The 21,051-nt window shown below is 23.1% G+C and overlaps 2 protein-coding genes across 3 annotated transcripts; one reads left to right on the top strand and one right to left on the bottom strand.

Moving 5' to 3' along the window:
• Positions 1-560: 560 nt before the first annotated feature.
• On the bottom strand, positions 561-16,829 carry LOC122508649 (citron Rho-interacting kinase-like). 2 transcript variants are annotated; one of them, XM_043622119.1, is made up of 12 exons: positions 16,722-16,829; positions 14,146-14,410; positions 13,463-13,707; positions 12,498-12,944; positions 12,210-12,342; positions 11,389-11,927; positions 7,295-9,184; positions 3,828-4,180; positions 3,515-3,675; positions 2,445-2,657; positions 1,941-2,193; positions 561-1,492 (listed from the first exon to the last, which is right to left on the bottom strand). In XM_043622119.1, the coding sequence occupies exons 1-12, from the start codon at positions 16,773-16,775 to the stop codon at positions 1,384-1,386; spliced, it is 4,662 nt and encodes a 1,553-aa protein (XP_043478054.1). In that variant the 5' UTR covers positions 16,776-16,829; the 3' UTR covers positions 561-1,383. The 2 variants fall into 2 exon arrangements, with proteins under 2 accessions (XP_043478054.1, XP_043478055.1); XM_043622120.1 differs by having other exon boundaries at positions 16,584-16,777.
• Positions 16,830-17,214: 385 nt separating this feature from the next.
• Positions 17,215-20,126, top strand: LOC122508595 (39S ribosomal protein L28, mitochondrial). The gene is made up of 6 exons (XM_043622044.1): positions 17,215-17,371; positions 17,864-18,030; positions 18,400-18,658; positions 18,926-19,069; positions 19,548-19,726; positions 20,006-20,126. The coding sequence occupies exons 1-6, from the start codon at positions 17,333-17,335 to the stop codon at positions 20,049-20,051; spliced, it is 834 nt and encodes a 277-aa protein (XP_043477979.1). The 5' UTR covers positions 17,215-17,332; the 3' UTR covers positions 20,052-20,126.
• The last annotated feature ends 925 nt before the right edge of the window (positions 20,127-21,051 follow it).

Genomic DNA, 21,051 nt, shown 5'->3' with positions numbered 1-21,051 from the left:
ACAGTAAATGTTGAAGATTTTAAAGGAACATGCGAATTATATGTCTACACGATTTAAAGAAGATTATGAAGAAACGAGTATACTAAAAGGATCAAATGATATAATTATTATTATTAATGTAAGAAACCACGAATATATTTTACAAACGGAAACTGAATACGCACCGATGTCCGATTGACAAGACAGACTTAGAAAAATGTACTACTATAGAAGAATATAAAATTTGTAAAAGAAATCAATCGAATTATTTAATATATCAAGCAGAAAATTGTGACCCAGTTTTAATAAAAATGACTAATAAAAATTGTCTGAAATCTCCATGACTACTCATCGATAAAATATTTATGAAAACTGAAATTTTTGTACTTCTACTTGTTAAATAAATAAAATAGAGTTGGCTCTCAGTTGAGTAACCAACTTACAAAAAATAATATTAGTTATTTTTTATAGCGACAACACAACTAACATAGTTATTAATAATTATTCTGAATCATAAGAAAAAAATATTCAAACCCGAAATATACTTTTTAGGAAAAAGTAAATATTGCTAAAACCACAAATTTTTTTTTATATTAGAAAAATCAGTTTTTTTATTTATTTTTTCCTTTTTTCTGAAGAATCAAACAAAATCCTGAATCAATAAACGGTATTCACGATCAAAATACAGGATTTTTTAAGAATATTGTTTACACAAAAAATATATTAGCATTGTACACATATTTTACTATAAAAAAGAAATTTCAATTCTACTGAATTGAAGAAATTCTATTTTCCTATTTTCTTAGCCAAATTATTTCTAAATATTATACTTATTTCTTTTTTCTATTTTAAAATAACTTATTTCCTGACTGAAAAAAAATTTAAATATATTTCTAGAATATACAAAGAAAAACTTATCTAAAAGCTTGATAATACTAAACGAGAAAAAAAACAAAAAAAAAACAATATCAATATGGCAAGCTCTTTTAAATAATACTTAAATACCAACGTATTTTTCTTTTAAGTTTTTCGCCAGTCAAATTATTATAAAAAGAAATAAATTAAAAATTTTACCAAATGGAAAAGAAATATTTTTGAACACTAATCAAAACGAACTATTTACGGAGAGATCTTTTTCTTCTTTCTTTCTTTTCTTTTAATCAAAATTTATCAATTAGTTAAAAATGAGATTAGTTACTTCTTTCTTTATGTATTAAATTGAATGCATGATATAGAATTAATTAAACTAAAGTTTTTCTCAAAAGTCGTTACGATTAATCGATGAAAATCAAGTTTATCGAAGAATTTATACAATAAAAACTTATCGTAAAGTGTATTATTCATTAATTTATAATTCTACTACTTTGATTTAGAAAAATTAGTAATTTAATGACTTTTTTTGTGTTAATGATTAGATACATTAGAAAAATGTACCTTTCTCCCTTGACTCTCGAGAACGTCCATCAGACTCGACGTAAAACTGAATTCAGACGTGCTGTCCTCATTTTGACATCTGGAAATTATTATTTTTATTAGAAAATTTGATTTAATTGAACTTTTGTTTTGTTTATTAATACAAAAAGTATTTTTTATTTATATTTATATTTTTTTTAAAATATAATTTTTCGAAATATAATTCTTCAAAAATACAATTATATTTTAAAACAATTTTTAAAAATAATAAAATTATATATTCTTTCAAATGGAAAATTTATTTCAATAAAATTTCAAAAGACTTTTAAATATTTAAATTTATAAAATTATTTTCGAGAATTTAATTATCTTGAAAAGACGAAATTTTCAACTGTTTCAATTTTTTAAAATTATTTTCGGAAATACGATTATTTTTAAAAAAAATTTTAATTACATTTTTTCAAGAAACAAATTTTTTTGGAATTTCTAAATTAAATTATTCAAAATAAGACAAAAAATGGAGAAAGAAATGATAAATTGTTACTTACAATGTGTCTATACTTGTGAGACTGTCACTATGTCGTATCAATGAATTTCCCTCAATTTTCAGCAATTCAAGAACGGTATTAACAGCAGTTATGTAAACACCTTTGGTACCAGCCAAACCCAAATAACGTGGATTATTAAACTCCAACAATGTTCTTTCCGATTTCTTCGAGTACGATTTAAATGAATCGGAATCTATTTTTATTATTTCCACTGACGAGAAGTGTACAATAAACAAATACGGTTTGCGATAAGCTGTAAAAAATTTTTTTCTTAATTTATTCAAAATATTATGGAAATAATTACAATTTATTCAAAATATTATGGAAATAATTACAATTTATTCAAAATATTATGGAAATAATTTCAATTTATTTAAAATGGAATAAAAATAATATTAATTTATTGAAAATATGAAAATAAATAAAATAAAAGAATTACTATTTCTGACAAAAAGAATGGAGTTTACTAACTGAAAGTTATTTTTGAATTAAAAAAATATTTACCAAATGCAAACGGAAGATGACTCCAGTTTGGATTAATGTTCCGCGTCCTCTGTCCTTTTTCATTGACAAAAACGCCAAATTCGTTGTAGCAAAGTAATAATTCAACGTATTGTGAATTACTCGATACATCGAGAACGCAAACGGGAAATATTCCAAGTCTAGCAACACCCATGAGCGCAGCCTTAATCGAATTGTCATCCTCTTCAGGAAAATCTAGTAAATTAAATTTAACATTAAAATTGTTTTTCTATTTTTTTTCTCTCTATAAAATAAGTTAAAATATTTTTTTCCTTCCTATCTTTTTAAAGATATCTTCAAATAATATATTTCTATATATTTTTATAATGTTTATTATATTAAATTAAATATAATCTTTTTTTTTCTAAATCCAATTCTAATTTATAATTTTATTTAATTTCAAATATGAATTTTTGAATAATTTCAGACTCGAACTTTAAATAAATTCAATTATAAACTAATTTACTAATTAATTATTCTTGTTTATTAATTTTAAAAATTTTAATAAAATTCTTCGCAAGATTTCAATTACTTTAAAAGAAAATAACATTCTTCGTAAGAATAAAATTATTTTTATAAATAGTAAAATTTGTTGTAAAAATTCAATTATTTTAAAAAAAATTTCACGAAAGAATTCAATTTTTATCTTAATTCATTATAAAAAATTTCAATAGCATTCAATTATTTTATAAAATTTTAATATTATTAAATATTATTTTTAATATAATTAATTTAAATTGTTAAAAAAAAACTCTATTTTTTACAAAAAAAAATTAAAAAATATTCTTCAAAAGGAATTTAATGAGAATTTTCAAAAATTTTAGCAAAATTCTTCCCGAGAATTCAATTATTTTTCTAAGTAATAAAATTCTTCGGAGAAAGTAAATTATTATTAAATTTTTTGATAAAATTCTTTGCAACAATTCAATGATTTTCAAAACATTAATTTTAAAATTGAAAGTATATTTAAAAAGAAAAATTATTTACAAAATTTAAGAAACAAAAAATCCATATTGGATCCTCCATTTTGAATATTATCACTTGCAACTTACCATCGATTTCATAAGTGTTCATGTCTATTTGGTAAAATTTATTACAGCCAACAATTAGTATATTTCTCGAAAATAAGGCACAACTGCATGGCTCTTGTGTTTCGAGTTCACGAATTCCAATGAATTCGCCGGAATCTTCATTAACGGTCCACTTAAGGAGTCTGTAAAAAGAAAAATTGAAATTATTAATTACCAATTGAATTATTAAATTTCCGAACGAATAAAATTGAAAAAATAATAAAATAAATAATGTAGATAAAATGAGTGTATTAATTATTAAAAATAATAAAATTAATATAAAAAAAATAATTACATGACGTGTGATGTTGTCGCTGCGCAGAGCATCTCGCCCTGAACTTGATAAAGATGACAGCTTTCGGAACCGGTGAGAACGGGTTTAGTATTAATTGCAGGCCGTGAACATTCAGCAGCGACAGCATTACTTTTCAATTGTCTCAAATCGCAAGCGACCAATTGTCGATCCTCGCCGGCAATCATCAACGCCAATCCCAATTTTGGATGAAGAGTCAATTGATGAACTTTCTTCACTCCCCTAATTGCAGTGAGTACCTGCGCCTTTGACGATTGATACGAATATAAACCTTCCTCGGCGCCCAACAACAATACTCCCTCCTCGTTTAATTCAACGAGGCAATTCAAGTCCAACTGGAATTAAAATGAAATTTTTAATTTCATTTAATTTAATTTAAAATTTAAAATGAAAAAAAAAATATTCAATTTTCCTATCGAACAATTTTAACTGAAATTCAATTTTAAATCAATTCTTATAAAAAAATTTTTTACGTAGTTCAGCGAGAATTCAATTATTTAAATACAAAAACAAAATTTATTGAATAATTATGAATATTTCTTGAAATTTAATTCTTATAAAGAATTTTATGAAAACTTTTGAAATAATTGAATTATTACAAAGCATTTTATTAAAACTTTTCAAAATAATTCATTTCTTTCAAGAAATTTAATTAAAAATGTATTGAAAATAATTATTAAATTCTACTAAACAAATTATAGACATCAAATATTTTTAAAAAAATGTATTCTTACAAAGACATTTTTATTGAATTTTTTTTTAATTGTCACTGAATTCTTGTGAAGAATTTTAAAAAATCTTTTTAAAATAATTGATTTTTTTTTGAAAATTTTAAATAATTTTAAATAATTGAATTTCAAAAATTTGTCGATAATAATTAAATTCTTTCGAGGAATTTAATTAAAATTGTATTAACAATAATTTATTTTTATTTATTTTTTTTAATAATTTATTTTTTATTTATTTTTATTTATTAACAATAATTTACTTCCTGCGAAGAATTTTGTCACTTATGAAAATATTTGAAATTTAATATTACAAAAATTTTCAAAAATAATGGAATACTCTTGACAAAATTTGTTAAAATTTTTAAAAATAGTTGAATTCTTTCGAGAATTTATATTTAAAATTATATTATAAATCGTTTAATTCCTGTAGAGAATTTTATATTATTATTTATCAGAATCGTTGAATTCTTGTAAAGAATTTTATCAAAAAATTTGAGAATAAATGAATTCCTGAGAAGAATTTTAATATTTATAAAAATAGTTGAATTCTTACGAAGAATTTTATTAAATTTTTTAAAGTAATTAAATACTTGCTAAGAATTTGATAAAAACCTTTTTAAATAATTGATTTTTTTCAAAAATTTTATTAAAATTGTCTTTTAAATAATTGAATTTCAAAAAATTTATCAAATTAATTAAATTATTTCAAGAAATTTAATTAAAATTGTCTTAAAAATAATTTAATTTATGCAAAGTATTTTATTACTTATGAAAATTTTTGAATTTTAAATTCAAATGTGAATTTGAAAATAATTGAATTCTCTTGAAGAATTTTTTTTTTTTAATTTTTAAAAACAATTGAATTCTTTCCGTAAATTTTATTAAAATTTAAAAATAATTGATATTCCTGCGAAGAATTTTTTTATTTTATAACAAAACTGTAATTTAAATTTGAATTTTATAAAAAAATTTTTCAAAAATAATTGAAATCTTTTGAAATTTTTTTTTAAACTGTTTAAAAAAAAGAAATTCTTTAAAAATATTTAAATATTTATAACAATGATTGAATTCTTACGATGATCTTTATTAATTTTTAAAAAATAGTGGAATTCTTGTGAAGAATTTTATAAAAAACTTTTTAAATAATTGATTTTTTTCGAATATTTTATGAAAATTTAGTTTCAAAAAATTGTATTTTGAAATTAAAATGAAAAATTTTTGAATTGTTTCTGAGAGTTTTATAAAAATTTGTGAAAATAATAAAATTCCCACAAAGAATTTTTATTAGAATTTATAAAAATAATTGAATTCTTACGAAGAACTTTATTAAAATTTTTAAAAATAATTGAATTCCTTAGAAGAATTTTATTATTTATAAAAATAATTGAATTCATTCGAAGAACTTTACTAAATTTTTTTTAAATAATTGAATTCTTGCAAAGAATTGTTTAAAGATCTTTTTAAATAATTGATTTTTTTTTTTGTAAATGTTATGAAACTGTTAAATGTGTTTTAAATAGAAAACTTAATTTTGAAACATTTTTGAAAATAATTGTTTTGTTGTACAGAAATTTTTAATACTTTTTTGAATTACTTTTAAGAGTTTTTAAAAAAATTTTGCAAATAATAAAATTCCTAAAAAGAATTTTTTTATTTACGAAAATATTTGAATTCAAAATTGAAATTTGAATTTTATAAAGATTTTTGAAAATAATTGAATTCTCTTCAAGAATTTTGTTAAAATCTTCAAGAAATAATTGAATTCTTTCTGCAAATTTCATTAAAAATACTTGAAATTCTTGCAAAGAATTTTATTATTTTATGAAAAATTTGTAATTTCAATTTGAATTTTATAAGAATTTTCCAAAATAATTGAATTCTTTTAACAAACATTGTTAAAATTTTTAAAAATTGTTGAATTCCTTCAGCAAATTTTATTAACATTTTTTTCAAAAGTAATTGAATTCTCTTGAAAAATTAAAAAAAAAATTTTTTTTAAATTTGAATTCTTATGAAAATTTTTATTAAAATTGTTTAAAAAAATATTTGAATCCTGAAGATAATTTTATTATTTACGAGAATAATTGAATTTTAGCGAAGATCTTTATTAATTTTTTTAAAATAATTGAATTCCTTAGAAGAATTTTATTATTTAGAAAAAGAATTGAATTATTCATACAAAGAATTTTATTAAATTTTTTTTTCAATAATTGAATTCTTGCGAGGAATTTTATAAAAATCTTTTAAAATATTTGTTTTTTCTTCTCGAAAAATTTTATGAAAATTGTGTTTTAATTAAATACATAATTGAATTTTTAAATATTTGAAATAAATAATTTAATGTCTATAATTTTTTGTAAATAATTGAATCGTTTAAAAGAAAGTTATAAAACTTTTCTAAAAGTTTTATTAAAATTTTTCCGATTGTTTCAAAATATTTTATTAAAATTTTTCCAATTATTTCAAAAAATTGTATTAATTAAAATTTTTGAGAATAATTTTTTGATTTTAACTTTTTAGCGAATTTTTAATTAAATTTGTGCCAATTTCTTAAAAAAAAAAGTATCTTTCAGTATTCACAAATCTAAAAAAAAGTATTCAAATTATATCAAATTGTAAAAAATGTAGTTAACTTTAGATTTTACTAGATGAGTAAATAAATATTAAATATTTATTAATTAAATAAATAAATGAGTACGAAGCCTGAAAAAACAAACTCACCTGATTCTTCTCCAGTCTCAGCACCGTCTGATACTTATCAATCTTGACCGTATTCGAAAGCGACTTGAGCGCCTTAAGCCAATTCTTCTTATCCAATTGACTGAGCGTCATAATATCAAGTCTCGCCGTTGGCCAGCACGTTGTCACTGAATTCGGCTCAACTCTAATGATAAACGGCAAATCAGATTTCGCCGTACCCCCCACATCGGCTACCTCAACGCATTCATTAATAATAAATCCATTTTTCTCCGGCAATTCCAATTGACTAATCGCCACCATACCCGGACTCGGCTGATGCTCATAAATCATTAAACTCCCATTCTCCAATTTCAAGTATTTCCTCTCCCAACACGATTTCCCTCTGCCCGGCACCTTCACCCAACTCTCCATTGTCACCGCTTCATCACCAACTCTCTCCTTTTGATTCGCCATCAAATAATCCGTATCACGCTCCGGCTTATCGGGCTCATCAATCGCCAATGTTCGCACACTTTCGCCCTGACTCGTCAGACTATTAAGACTGTCTCGCGAATATTTGCCAAAATGTCGTGCAAAGTCGCCAGGGAGGCCACAAGTTGCCGGCACCGACACCGAACACTTGAGATGCGTCATTATTTGACACTCGCTGCAAATTGCCGCCCGTTTGCCAAATTGAATCGAATCGAGACAAGCTGAACACTTTCCTGCTCGCATCGGCAAACTTATATTGAATCGATGGGGAATATTGTGTTTCATTCGTTGGAGCGACAAATGTCGGGTCATTAAATCAGTGACGTCGGTGGATTTCTTCTCGGGTGACGCCGAAAGTACGGGCGACGATAATTGCGCCGTTTTTGTCGTCAACATTTGTTCCGTCAGTGCTTTTACTTTCGCTCGTTCCTTGTCAAGTTGGTTCTCCAATTCGCGGTAACCGACCGGCATTGCTGATCCAACTGCCATAGGAGGGACGTTCTCCTTCTTCGAACCAAAAATCTTGTCGCAAACACCTTTCTTCTTCTTACTGCATTCCTCTAGTTTCAACTGTAAATAATCAATCAATTTTGTCTGCTGTTGACAAGTACTTCCGGCCTTCACTTCCCTTTCCTGATAAAACTGTCTCATTTCATCCATTACACCCTCGAGTTCAGCCACTCGAGTCCTAAGTTCATGCCCCTGATCCACAGTGTCCTGTAAATCAGCCATTAAATTATGATTCGTTTCCTTCAATTCGTGGAGTCTCGTTAAATGCTGCGAAGATTCTTCCTTAACAATTCTCGCCTCCTCCTTCGAGACATCGAGTAAACGACGCGTTTGCGATAAATCACACTCGAGTGTGTCGCACTTTATTGTCAAAATACCAATTTCCTCATTTAATTTTTGTGCTAATTTTTTATACTCATCGCGCTGTGATGACAATGTATTACGTTCACCCTCAATATCGGAGGCATCCGATTCTAAACGTTCAATTGCACGTTCAGCAACTAATCGCATTGTTTTCTCCTCATTCTGAGCTATTTTTGCCTCACGTAAATTAATCTCGGCTAATTCCAATTCCTTTTGCAGACGCATTTTCTCTTGTATTAGAGTATTTTCACGTGTCTCGTGATCGTTGGTTAAACGCTCGTAGTCGGTTAATTGCTCCTCGAGAACTGTACATGTTTCTTTGAGTAAAACATTATTCACATGATAGCTGTTGACTTCTTCTTGTAATTTCTCGAGTTTCACTTCAAATTCATCTTCTGTGTCGTTATGTTTACTTATTTGTAATTTTAATCGTTCATTCTCGGATTTCAATGAATCGGTGCGGTCTTGATTGCCACGCATTTGCTTGCGGGTCGCGTCCAATTCACGACGTAGGGCTGCACTTGAATTCTGGAGTTCCTCCATTTGTTTATTCGACTGGGTTAAGGCCTAGAATGAAAAAATTTAATTTTATAATAATCATCATCGAGACATTCTATCCTCGAATCAGTGAAAAATATTTAAAAATACGGACCAAAGTTAAAAATTAAGGAACAATTACTGACAGTAATATAACCAGTCCGAATTCAACAAGAAAACATTTTACTTAAAAATATAAATAAAATTTTTTCACATAAAGAAAAGAACAATTCTATCAATCTCGGTACTATAAAGGGAACTCAAATTTTTAGCAGATAAAAGGCCTGCATAAAGGAATATTTACTCAAAATTTCAAGAATATTTTATCAAAATTAATTTTTTCAAGTATAAAAGTAAGAGAAATAGCACAAAGAATATTCTGAAATAAATTTAGAATTTTTTCAAGAAACAATTTCAGGGTAACTTCTTCAAAATTTTTTTCATCATTTCAATTCAATTATTTTTAACAATTTTTAAAAACATTCTTTAAGAATTTTCAAATACATTTGTTTACAATTCAATTTTACGTGAAATTTCGATTGTTCGGAAATTCTTCTTTTAAATATGTATTAAAAAATAAACCCTTCAAATAATTTCGAAAAAAATTCAATAAAAATTTTTCAAAAAAAATTAATTCTACAGAATTGTTAGACAAAAGTATGAAAAATTCAGAGTTTCAAAGATTTTAATGTAAAACCTTTTCAAAATTAACACTACAATTCTTTTAATATATTCAATTGAATAATTTGAATAATTGAATATATTTATAAATAAATTGAATCTAAACTTGAACAATTTTTCTTAAATAAATATTTAAATACTTATTTATTTTTCTAACAAAAAAACAACAATTTATATTTCCAAAAATTAAAATATTTTAAATCATTTCGATTGAATTCTCATAAAGCATTTTATCAAAAATTAAAAAAAAAAATTTCAATTCTTTTCAAGAATTTCATCAAAATTATTAAAATTCTAATTATTAAGGAATTCATTTAAAATTCTATTAAAAGTAATTAAAATTCTTTGATGAGTAAAAAAAATTCTTGCGAGGAATTTTATTAAATTTTTTTAAAATAATTGAATTCTGATGAAAAATTTTATTTGTGAAAATAATTGAATTCATGCGAAGAAATTTATAAAAATCTTATCAAAAATTGTATTTTAATTTTAATTCCTGTAAAAGTTTTATTACATTTGTGAAAATAATTGAATTCTTTTGGAAAATTTTATTAAAATTGTAGATATTGAAAATAATTGAATTGAAGAAAAGTTTTTAAAATAATTGAAATTTTCACAAGAACTTTATTAAAATTCTCGTAAATAATTGAATTTCGGACAAAAATTATATTATTTATAAAGATAATTTAAATTTTGACGAGAAATTATAAAAATTTTTAAACATAATTGAATTTTTGCGAAGAATTTTATTACTTTTGAATATAATTAAATTTATGCAATCTAAAATCTAAAATCCATTATTTTTAATAATTGATTAAATATATTTATTAAAATATTTTAATAATTTCAGAAGAATTTGAATTATTAAAATTTTTCAAAAATCTAAGTTCATTAAATTTTCTAATTAAATTCATTCAAAATAATTAAAACCATTTTAAGTTTGAACATTAATGTATTTTTTTAAGAATTGTAACTAAAAATTTGGAAAATAATTAAATTTTACAAAAATTGCTGTATTTAAATAATTCAATAATCGTTGAATTCTAAAAAGAATTGATTTAAAAAAGAATTTCAGTTAAAATTTTGAAAAATAATTCAATATTAGAAGCGTTATAACAGAAATTTTAAGAAATAATTTAAAAGGTTTTTAAGTTGACATCTTTTTAATACTTTTAATCTCCGTAAAAGTATATAATAATATTTTAATGTTTATTTAAAAAAAAATTATTATCTAATATGTATATCATTTTCCTTTAAAACTTATTAAAGCTTTCAATAATTTTATTAAAAAATTCTAAAAAATAATTTCATTTTGAAAAAATTGCAATTATAATTTTTAGAAATAATTAAATTTCAAAGGGTTTAACATTAAAATTATTTGAAATTTCAATTAAAATCAAACAATCAGTTTTTAAATGTTTTCAAAAATTATTAAAGTTTTAAATAATTTAATGTTGAAATTCAAAAAAAAAAAAAAAATTCGATTTGAAGATAATTGAAGATAATTGAATTCCCGAAAATAAAAAATAAAATGTTTCAAAAATATTATTTACCCTTTGTGCTGAATCGGCTTGCATTTTATTACGTGACGATTCACGAGTTATTTCATTCAATGACGCCTTTGCGCTCTCCATTTCCTTTAATAATTTCGCGCACTTATCCTCCTCGTCCTTCTCCATTTTCTTCAATTTCTCCAATAAACGATGCTTATCCTCCTGTAGGGTTTTAATTTTCTCCTCTGCCGTTTTTGCCTCTCTCGTTGCAATTCTTTTATCTAAATTTGCATCTGACAATTCCTTCTCCTTTTTCCACAGGGAAATTTGCGCTTGCTTTGCAACTTTTTGTTCAGCTGCCAAATTTTCATTAGCCGTTTGTAATTGTTGCTCTAATTTTTGTATTTGTTGTTCCAATTGTGATATATTTTTATCATGATAATTTTGATTGTTGTAATTGGTGCTTAAACGTTTTGACGGTACTGGCTTCTCGTGTTCAATTGCCTTTAATGTTGCATTCTCAGTTTCCAATTTTGAGACACTGTGCTCGAGTCTTCGCAATAATTCTTCTAAATTGCTCACCTTTCGCAATTGTTCCTCTGTTGGAATGAAAATTTTAGAAAAAAAATGTTAATTACAATTTTTCAAACAACTAATTTTTTCATAATTTCTAAATTAAATCACATTCAATAATAATATTAATAGTATGAATAATAATTATTTTCCAATAAATATTTAAATATTTATTTCTTCAAAGGAATTGAAATATTTTAAATGATTTAATTTAAAAAAAGGTATCAAATCGTAAAAAAAATAGTAAAAAGTAAGTTTTAGTAGATGAGTGCGAAGCCTCGCTTAATATCGTAAAATTATTTAAATACCTTCTTTCTCCAAAGAACTTCGCAATCGAAGTTCCAAAGTTGCTTTGTCTTGTTCGATTCGTTCCAAACTCAAAGCAATCGTTTCCCTTTGCTCCAAACTCATTAAAGTATCGCTGAGATCTGATTTCGTTGCCTGAAGAAAAAAAAAGTATCCAAAATTCATTAAATTTGCCTCGAAAAAAAATATAATCTACCAAAAAAAAAAAAATATTCTTATCGTCTTAATTTCAAAGAGTCATTAATTTAATTTTCCATTTGATATGAGAATAAATTAATTAATGTAATTACTTCGAGTTGATTTCGCAATTGTTCATTTTCAGCACATATTCTTTCAATTTGTTGCTGCATGCTGATGAATGTTTGTTCATTAACAACGGCATTTTCCAATTGTCTGGTCTTTTGAATTAATTCCTTTTTCAATTCTTCCATTTCGGCGTCGCGCGCCGGTATTGTTGCCTTTAAACTTCTCAATTGTTCTTGACAATCGCGAAGTTCAGATTGTGATAATTCCAATGCAACATTTAATCGCGATTGCCGACAATGATTCGAGTCCTGCTCGTCACGTAATTTACTCTCTAAATCATTTGTTTTCGCCACTTCCAATTCAAGTTTTGTGCGTAATTCGGCAATTTGATTATGTGCACGCGCCGCCATTTGCTCCAATTTAGTGCCAACTCCCTGTGCACTTTGACGATTTAATTCGCGCATTTTTGCCAATGACTCCTTATATTGAACCTGAAAATTAAATATTTCTTTCTTTATTAAAAACTCTGTTTATTTAATTCCTTAGTTTTTAATTTTTATTCTTTCTTTTTTTATTAAAACTGTTTATTCAATTCCTTAGTTTCTAATTTTTATTCTTTATTTTTAATTTTTAATATTTTGTTTCTAACTTTTATTCTTCTCCTAATTTTTATTCTCAATTTTCTAATTTTGACTCTATTTTCTAATTTTTGTTCTTTACTTTTTACTAAAAGTATTTTTCATTTATAAAAGGTAGTAAAAATTATAGTTTTTAATTATAAAATTTTTTGAATTATTTCCAAGAATTTTATTAAAATTTTTAAAAATAATAAAATTCCTGCAAAGATTTGTGAGAATAAATAGTATTAAAAATAATTGAAATTCTTCGATGAGTTTCATTAATTATGAAAATAATTGAATTCTTGTTTGGAATTTTATAAAAAATTTGTTAAATAATTGTTTATTTTTGAAAATTTATTGAATAGAAAAAATAAATTGAACCTAAATACCTGAAATGAGCGGAGTTTCTTCAATTCGGCAGCCGATGTTTTTAATTCGGATTCGGCGCGTTGTAATCGGGCGCTCATATCATTGTTACTTGAGCACAACTCAGCAATTCGAGTTGTTTGCGTTTCGATGTGTTTATTAAGTTGAGTAATTTTATCTTTTTCCGCATTTTCCCATTTTCTCTTTGCGCCCTTTATCAGGTTCAATGCCCTTGTTTCCAGTTCTCGTCTCTCTTGTCTCTCCAATTCTGCAATAAACATAATTTAGTCAAATTTAGTATTCAATTTTTTTTTTATTTTTTTTTTAATAATCGACAAATATATTTTATCAACCAATTTTAATTTTTAAATATTTTTAACATTCTCTTCAACAATTTTTTTTTCTCCATAAGTTTGCGAAAAGAATACGAAAAAATAGTAAAATTAGGAAAAAAAATACTTTAAAAAAAAAATATAAAAAAAATAAATAAAATAAAATAAAATAAAAAAAATAAATAAATAAAATAAAATGAAATAAAAATAAAATAAAATAAAATATAAAATAATAAATACAAAAAATAAGTATGCAAATAATAGAAAATATAAAAAATACAAAGTAATAAAAATACAAAAAATTAAAATATAAAAAAAAATTTAGGTAAATTTTTATTTTAGAAATTTAATTAAATTTGTTGCTTTTCGCTTACCCAAAATTCTCTTGATTCCTGCAGCTTCCGATCTTGCAGTTATTAATTCACGCTCAAGATTATCTCTTTTTCTATTGGACAAATCGAGTTGCTTTGATTTTTCCGTTAATTGCGATTCCAAATTGGAATTTGCTTTTAAATTAAGACTCGTTTTATCTTGAAGTTCAAGTAATTTTTTCTTCTGCTCACGAACTTCTTTGAGTTCGCGTTTTTTGTTCTCCATTTCTGCATCGAGATCCATTTTGTCCAGCATTCGTCGCGAAGTCTTTGAACAAAGAAAAACAATATTTTCTCAATATTACTCGTTATTACAAATTTTAAAAGGAATTCAAATAATTTTTCACATTCTCACTCTTATTTTTTTTTAATTTTCAAAAAAGAAAAAATAGTTTCTCAATATTATTATTTTTTTAATAATTAATTTTACAATATTTCTCAATATCCATTTTTTTTTGTTTTCAAAGCAGAAACAAATTTTCAATAATTGAATAATTTTTCTCTTTATTTATTTTACAATCCTCAATTTATTTCTTTTTCATTTTACGCTAAATTTGAACAAATTTTTCCAGACTTTTTCAAAAAAAAAATAATTCTACAGAATTTGTTAGTTAAAAGTATGGAGAATTCAAATTTTCAAAAAGATTTCAATTTGAAACGTTTCTAAAATTGAATTATTTTTGAAAATTCGTGCTATAATGCTTTTAATATTAAATTACTATCTAAAAATTTAACTAATAAAATTCATTTTTAAATTAATTTTATTAGAAAATTCTACGAAAATTCAATTATTTAAATATAAAATTAAAAATCTATTAAATAATTAAATATTTCTTAAAATTGAATTCTCATAAAGAATTTGAGCAACTAATTTTTAAATAATTGAGTTCTTTTGACGATTTTTAATAAAATTTTTAAAAATAATTTGAAAAATTGTATTAAAATTGTAAAATAAAATTCAATTATTACGAAGAATTTTATTACTTATGATAATAATAATTTAATTCGTTTTAACGAATTTTATTAAAATTAAATTGAAAATAATTGACTACCAGCAAAGAATTTAATTAAAATTGTATTCAAGAAGACTAGAATTGAAAATAATTAAATTCTTTTCAGAGTTTTAAAAAAAACAACAATTCATATTTTCAACAATTAAAATATTTTAAATTATTTCGATTGAATTCTTATAAAGAATTTCATCAAAATTATCAAAATTATATAATAATTGAATTCTTTTTAAAGAATTTTATTTAAATTTAATTGAAAATAATTGACTTCCGGCAAAGAATTTAATTAAAATTTTATTGAAAATAATTAAATTTTTTTCCGGATTTTAATTGAAATTGAATTGGAAATAATTAAATACTTGTAAAGCATTTTATCAAAATTATTTGAAATAATTGAATTTTTTGACGAATTTCAATAAAATTTTTAAGAATAATTCAATTTTTCGAGAAATTCGATTAAAATTGTATTAAAAATAATTGAATTATTGCGAAGAAATTTATAAAAAATTTGTAAATAATTGAATTTCTCTGAAATTTCTATTATTTATGAAAATAATTAAATGTTTCCACAGAATTTTATTAAAATTTTATTTAAATAATTAAATTATTTTGGAAAATTTTATTAAAACAAAAGATATTGAAAATCATTGAATTGAGGAAAACTTTTGAAAATAATTGAAATTTTGCCAAGAATTTTATTAAAAATTTTTGAAAATAATTGAATTTCAGAGAATAATTTTATTATTTCTGAAAATAATTGAAAATTAGGCTAGAATTTAAAAAAATTTTAAACATAATTGAATGTCTGCGAAAAATGTTTCGATTAAAAATATATTAATCAAAAAATATTACTTCAAAAACTAATTTTTCTGGTAATTGTTAATTAACTAATAATAATATTAGTAAATAATTAAAAACCGAATTCATTTAATTAATAATTAAAAACGGTAATTTTGAAAATGCACATTACACAAAGTTAAAAGTTTGAGAAAAAATAAAATTTTTCGCTGCTAAAGATACAAAATATTAATAAAATTACACTAAATTATTTACATTACCCTTAAATTAATTAAATAAAAAAAGAGATTACTGCAAAAAAAAAAACTAAAATATTCTACTGCCAAACGAATAATTCTCAAGTTGATCCTAAAGTTTGTTGACATCTTTGTGATTTATTCCGCGTCACAAGCGCGCAATAGAAAAAGTGACAAACTAAAAGTTTTCTATATATTATACTTTATTTCATTTGAAAAGAAAAGAAAATTTCCTTTATCTCTAAAAGAAAAAACAATAAATGCCAATGCCGGTCACAATATTTTCAATATCACGGCGTTTTGCATGCAAATTTTGTTTGTTTTTATATTTCTCTGAAAAAAATAAATGCCAAGTTTTTTGTATATACACAACATAGCAATTATAATATATCCTAACCTCCATTGTCGATGCACTTTTTCTCTGTTTTTATCACTTACAACACTCTAATTACTACAAACACATTACACTAACATAATATTCTAATTATATTTTAATGTTTAATTTGCAAATTTTTTTAGTTTAATTGAAACTTACACGTTCTCTCACTTTAATTTTTCCATTCGGCGACGGTTGCAAAGCGATCTCCATTTTTAAATATACAAAATACGGTTTGAAAACTGTTTGTCGTTGCGCTGTCGACGCCTTTATTTTGCTGTCTTCTGATTGGTCGATTGACAATGGACAAGTTTTTTTGTCTTCTTTTGTCGAAAGTACAGTGTTGGGTAGTTGCGATCAAGAAATTTAATAATAAAGGGTTGGGAAACTGCATAAAGCAACATTTGTGTACCTAATTACGCTAATTGTCTAATTTAATCTTTATATGTGTGTAAATTCTATGTAACTGATAATTAAGGTTAATGAACATTAAAAGGAGCAAAAATTAAAAGGAGTTAATAATCAACTGTTCTTTTATTTCCGATTTTCTTTTCACTGTACAGTGTGGATTAGGCTTTATACTGTAATAACCAGGGTTGGGTACGTGTTATTGAAACAAATACTGCGAACTATACTACCAACCTTATAGGAAATAAAAACAATAATATATATGTCTGCTATAGTTAAATATCGTAAATAGTAATAATAATAATCTAAAAAATGTGTTAATTTTTCAATAAAAAAGAATAGAAATAGGATAAAATTTAATAATGGCATCGCAAGTTAGAAATCACGCGGAACTGGGAAAGGTATGTCACTTTTTTCCCCTAAACATTTTTGTTTATTAATTAAAGAATTGCTTAAAAAATTATAACCTAAAAATGCAAGTTTTTCCTTTTCTTGATTAAAAAAAAGTACTGTATCAATAATAAAATTAAAAGAATTATTTTTTTTGTTAATTATGTGATTTTTTTGCTAAGTAATAAACAAACCGAAGTAATTGAACGCAAAGTAGAAACGTAGAAAGTTTGACATAACCTCAAAATTTTTCCCTTACGAATTTTTCTTAATATTTTTAACTTTTTAGCCTTTTTAATAACTAATAATCAATAAATAGCGAATTGTAAATAAAATTATGAAAATTAAACTAAAAATTAATTTTAATTATTAAAAATAAAGATAATAAATTGTAATTATTATAAATGTCTGTCAACTATAAATATTTATTTTAAATATAAATTATTAGCCGGTTAATAAATTAATAATAAAAATTAAATTAAATTAAAAATATTTTTCTGTAGACTCTGTATCGTTTTCGAGAACCAAATAGATGGCAAAAAGGATTAGGAGTTTATTTGCCAAAAGAGTATAAGAAATTCTTTAACGAATGGAAATTAAAGAAACCACAACCAATTCATTATATACCAAGAGAGGGACGATATTATCGCGATGAAAAGTCTGGATTAATGTGAGTTTATTTTGCAAATAATTTCAAAAGCGAGAAGAAAATTAAAATATTTTTTCTTTAAAAACCGAAATAACATTATTGTTACTTTTTTTCGTAGAATTATTCAAAGAATTATTTTATAATTAGATTTAATTATTTTCGAAAATATATCATGTTTGAAAATATATTATTTTCGAAAATATATCATTTTTGAAATTATATTATTTTCGAAAATATATCATTTTTGAAAATATCTTATTTTCAAAAAGAAAAATGGAATTATTTCTAAAAATTCAAAAAAAGTAACGAATTAAAAACTTACCCAAATTAAATTGTCCCTCGTTCGAATATAAATGAAAAATGAAAAAATAAATTGAATTTTTTCCGCAGACAACCTGTGCAGAATGTTCCAATTCCATTGAAATTCCCAAAGGAATTTGACGAATGTCTTTTAGGTGGCGAGGGCTTAATACAGGGATTTACGAAAAAAGCCAATTACAATAGAAGAGTTCCACGATTTTGGTTTCCACGATTAATGTCCTCAGTTGTTTACAGTCAAGTCTTGGATTTATATTTAAAAGTCATTGTCACTCCAAGGGCTCTCGAATTAATTCACAGCAATTACGGTTTGGATCATTATATTTTGAAGGTACGAAATTATTCTTCTACACTAGAAAACAAAAAAATAAAAGAATAAAAGAAAATGCAATTAATAATTTAAAAAAAATCACATATAATAATTAATAATGTGAACAAATATTAATAAAATTAAAAATAATTATTTTAATCAATAAAATAAGAACTATAAAAACAGTAAAATAATACAGATTGTTCCTAATTTTAATATTATATTTTAATTACTATTTTTATTCTATAATAATGATCCGATTGTTAAATTATTCTTTCTTTTCGACAGACAAGCGCTTGTGATATAAGATCTTTGATTGGAATTAAACTGAAGAGAAATATTCTTTTGGCTCTTTCTAACAAAACTCTCTATCCAGACGATCCAGTGAAACGGGAAGAGATTTATGAAACGTATAAAAAGTATCTGGACAGTGTAAGCAAAAAAAATTGAAAAAACAAATTATTTACTTATTTTTTTTCATTGAAAATATATTTCAATTTTTATTCTTATAATTTAATCTTCGTTTATATTTTTGTTTCTGTTTATAACAATATTTCTATTTCTTTTTTGAAATTTAATGAAAATTCTTCAATTTTGAGAAAATATAAGTTTTCTAACAGTTTTTCTTTAAATTTAATTATTTGAATAACTCGTGAAGAAATCGCTAAGATATTTCTAACAACAACTTGAAAGTAACTAAATATTTTTTTATTAAATAATTGTTTTCCAAATTTTCAATTCGAATTCTTCAAAAAGACGATTTTGATTCAAAATAATTATTTTCGAGAATTCAAGTATATCTTCAAAAACTTTCAATTACTATTTTTCGAAAACCTAATTTTTTCAGAATTTCGAAATTAAATTATATTAATTATATTAATTACATCCATTAAAATCTTTTAATTTTCAGTACACGGAGAAGGAAATTGAATGGTACGGTTTGACATACAAGGAGGCTAGTTTAAAATTAAAAGCTGAAATGGAAGCAAATAATGTAATAGAGCCATTGAAAATTGGATTTAGAAAAAATGTAATCGATCAATTGAAAGCTACAACAGAGGCAAACGAAGAATTAGAGGAAGAAAAAAGGTTTGTTGAACTTAAAAAAAAAAACAGATTTATAAATATTGTTGAATCAAAAAGTTTTACGTCCATTATTTATTTAATTATTATTAATATAAATTCACTTTCTATAATTATTATTAATATAATTGTTCAATTAATTAATTCAACAATTTAATAAATAACGGACGTAAAACTATTTAATGAAAATAGATTTAATATAAAAATCCATGTATAGAATATTAACAAGAAAAAAGAATTTAATACATTTTTCCCTATATTAATTCGAAAAAATTTCTTTTTCAGTTTACTCACCAAAATAAAGGAGTTGAATCCATTTATTAAAGATTAAGATAAACACATAGTCTACGAAAATTTTGTAATAAATTGAAAAATAAAATTGTTATTCATTTTTTTATTTAAGAAACAAAATTGAATTATTCATTTTTATCCCATTTTTCAGAAAACTTAATTTTTTATACCAATGTTTAAAAAAATTACTGATTTTGTTTCGATTTTTTTTTTAAAAAATTGTATTCTAATTAGTTTTTAATACTTAGGGTAAAAATTGTTATTTTTGTCCTTTTATTTTAACCTTTAAAGAAAGAATGAATTTAAAAATTAAAGTTTTAACATTTATTATATCATTTTATTCACATAGATATTTATAAGAAATACGAGTATTTTATACACAATTTTACATAAATATGTATAACTAAATTTTTTTACTATCTTGGCACTTGATTTAAAGCGAATTTGTGCAAAAGGACAAACGATTTGTGCATTTTTATCAATTTTTTTCCAAATAAAACTAAATTTTCACAGAATTTTAAAAAAATTGAGAAAATTTGGTATTTTGCATAATTCTTATTAGAGATTTTTATTTTAGGCCAACAAAAATATTAGAAATTGGACGAATTTTTCATTTCAAGGAAACTTTTCATTTTGCATAATTCTTATTTAAAAAAGATTTTTATTTTAGGCCAAAAAAATATTAGAAATTAGACGAATTTTTTATTTCACGGAAATTTCTCATTTGGCGATGAAAAATTTTTGTTATAATTTAATTGAAAAATAGTATTATTTATACCTATTCATTTTTAAAATAATTTTTTTTTTTTTTTGAAAACACAAATTAGTATTAATTTTAAATGAATTCATTACTAATTTCGAATTAATTCATTATCAATTGAATAATTATTTCAAATTAATTTATTATCAATATTAACTTCAAAAATAATTTAATATTAACATTAATTTCAAGTTGATTTAATATTAATTTCAAATTTCACATTAATTAATATTACTATGAAATTGATTTAAAACAAATTAATATTTGTTTCAAATTATTT

The sequence above is a fragment of the Leptopilina heterotoma genome, unplaced genomic scaffold (genome assembly GCF_015476425.1).
Source record: "Leptopilina heterotoma isolate Lh14 unplaced genomic scaffold, ASM1547642v1 Lhet_55, whole genome shotgun sequence".
Lineage (NCBI taxonomy): Eukaryota > Metazoa > Arthropoda > Insecta > Hymenoptera > Figitidae > Leptopilina > Leptopilina heterotoma.
The sequence above is the reverse complement of the archived record's forward strand: the minus strand, read 5'-3'. Positions and strand labels throughout refer to the sequence as shown.

What these genes read in the sequence shown, in the direction of transcription:
- LOC122508595 (XM_043622044.1), top strand. Translation starts at nt 17,333, where the DNA reads ATGGCATCGCAAGTTAGAAATCACGCGGAACTGGGAAAG. An exon ending in ATCACGCGGAACTGGGAAAG is followed by an intron (nt 17,372 to 17,863) that starts GTATGTCACTTT and finishes ATTTTTCTGTAG; the next exon opens with ACTCTGTATCGTTTTCGAGA. An exon ending in ATAAAAAGTATCTGGACAGT is followed by an intron (nt 19,070 to 19,547) that starts GTAAGCAAAAAA and finishes TTTAATTTTCAG; the next exon opens with TACACGGAGAAGGAAATTGA.
- LOC122508649 (XM_043622119.1), bottom strand. Translation starts at nt 16,775, where the DNA reads ATGGAGATCGCTTTGCAACCGTCGCCGAATGGAAAAATTAAAGTGAGA. An exon ending in TGAGACTGGAGAAGAATCAG is followed by an intron (nt 4,181 to 7,294) that starts GTGAGTTTGTTT and finishes TTTTAATTCCAG; the next exon opens with TTGGACTTGAATTGCCTCGT. An exon ending in TCATCTTCCGTTTGCATTTG is followed by an intron (nt 2,194 to 2,444) that starts GTAAATATTTTT and finishes AATTTTTTACAG; the next exon opens with CTTATCGCAAACCGTATTTG.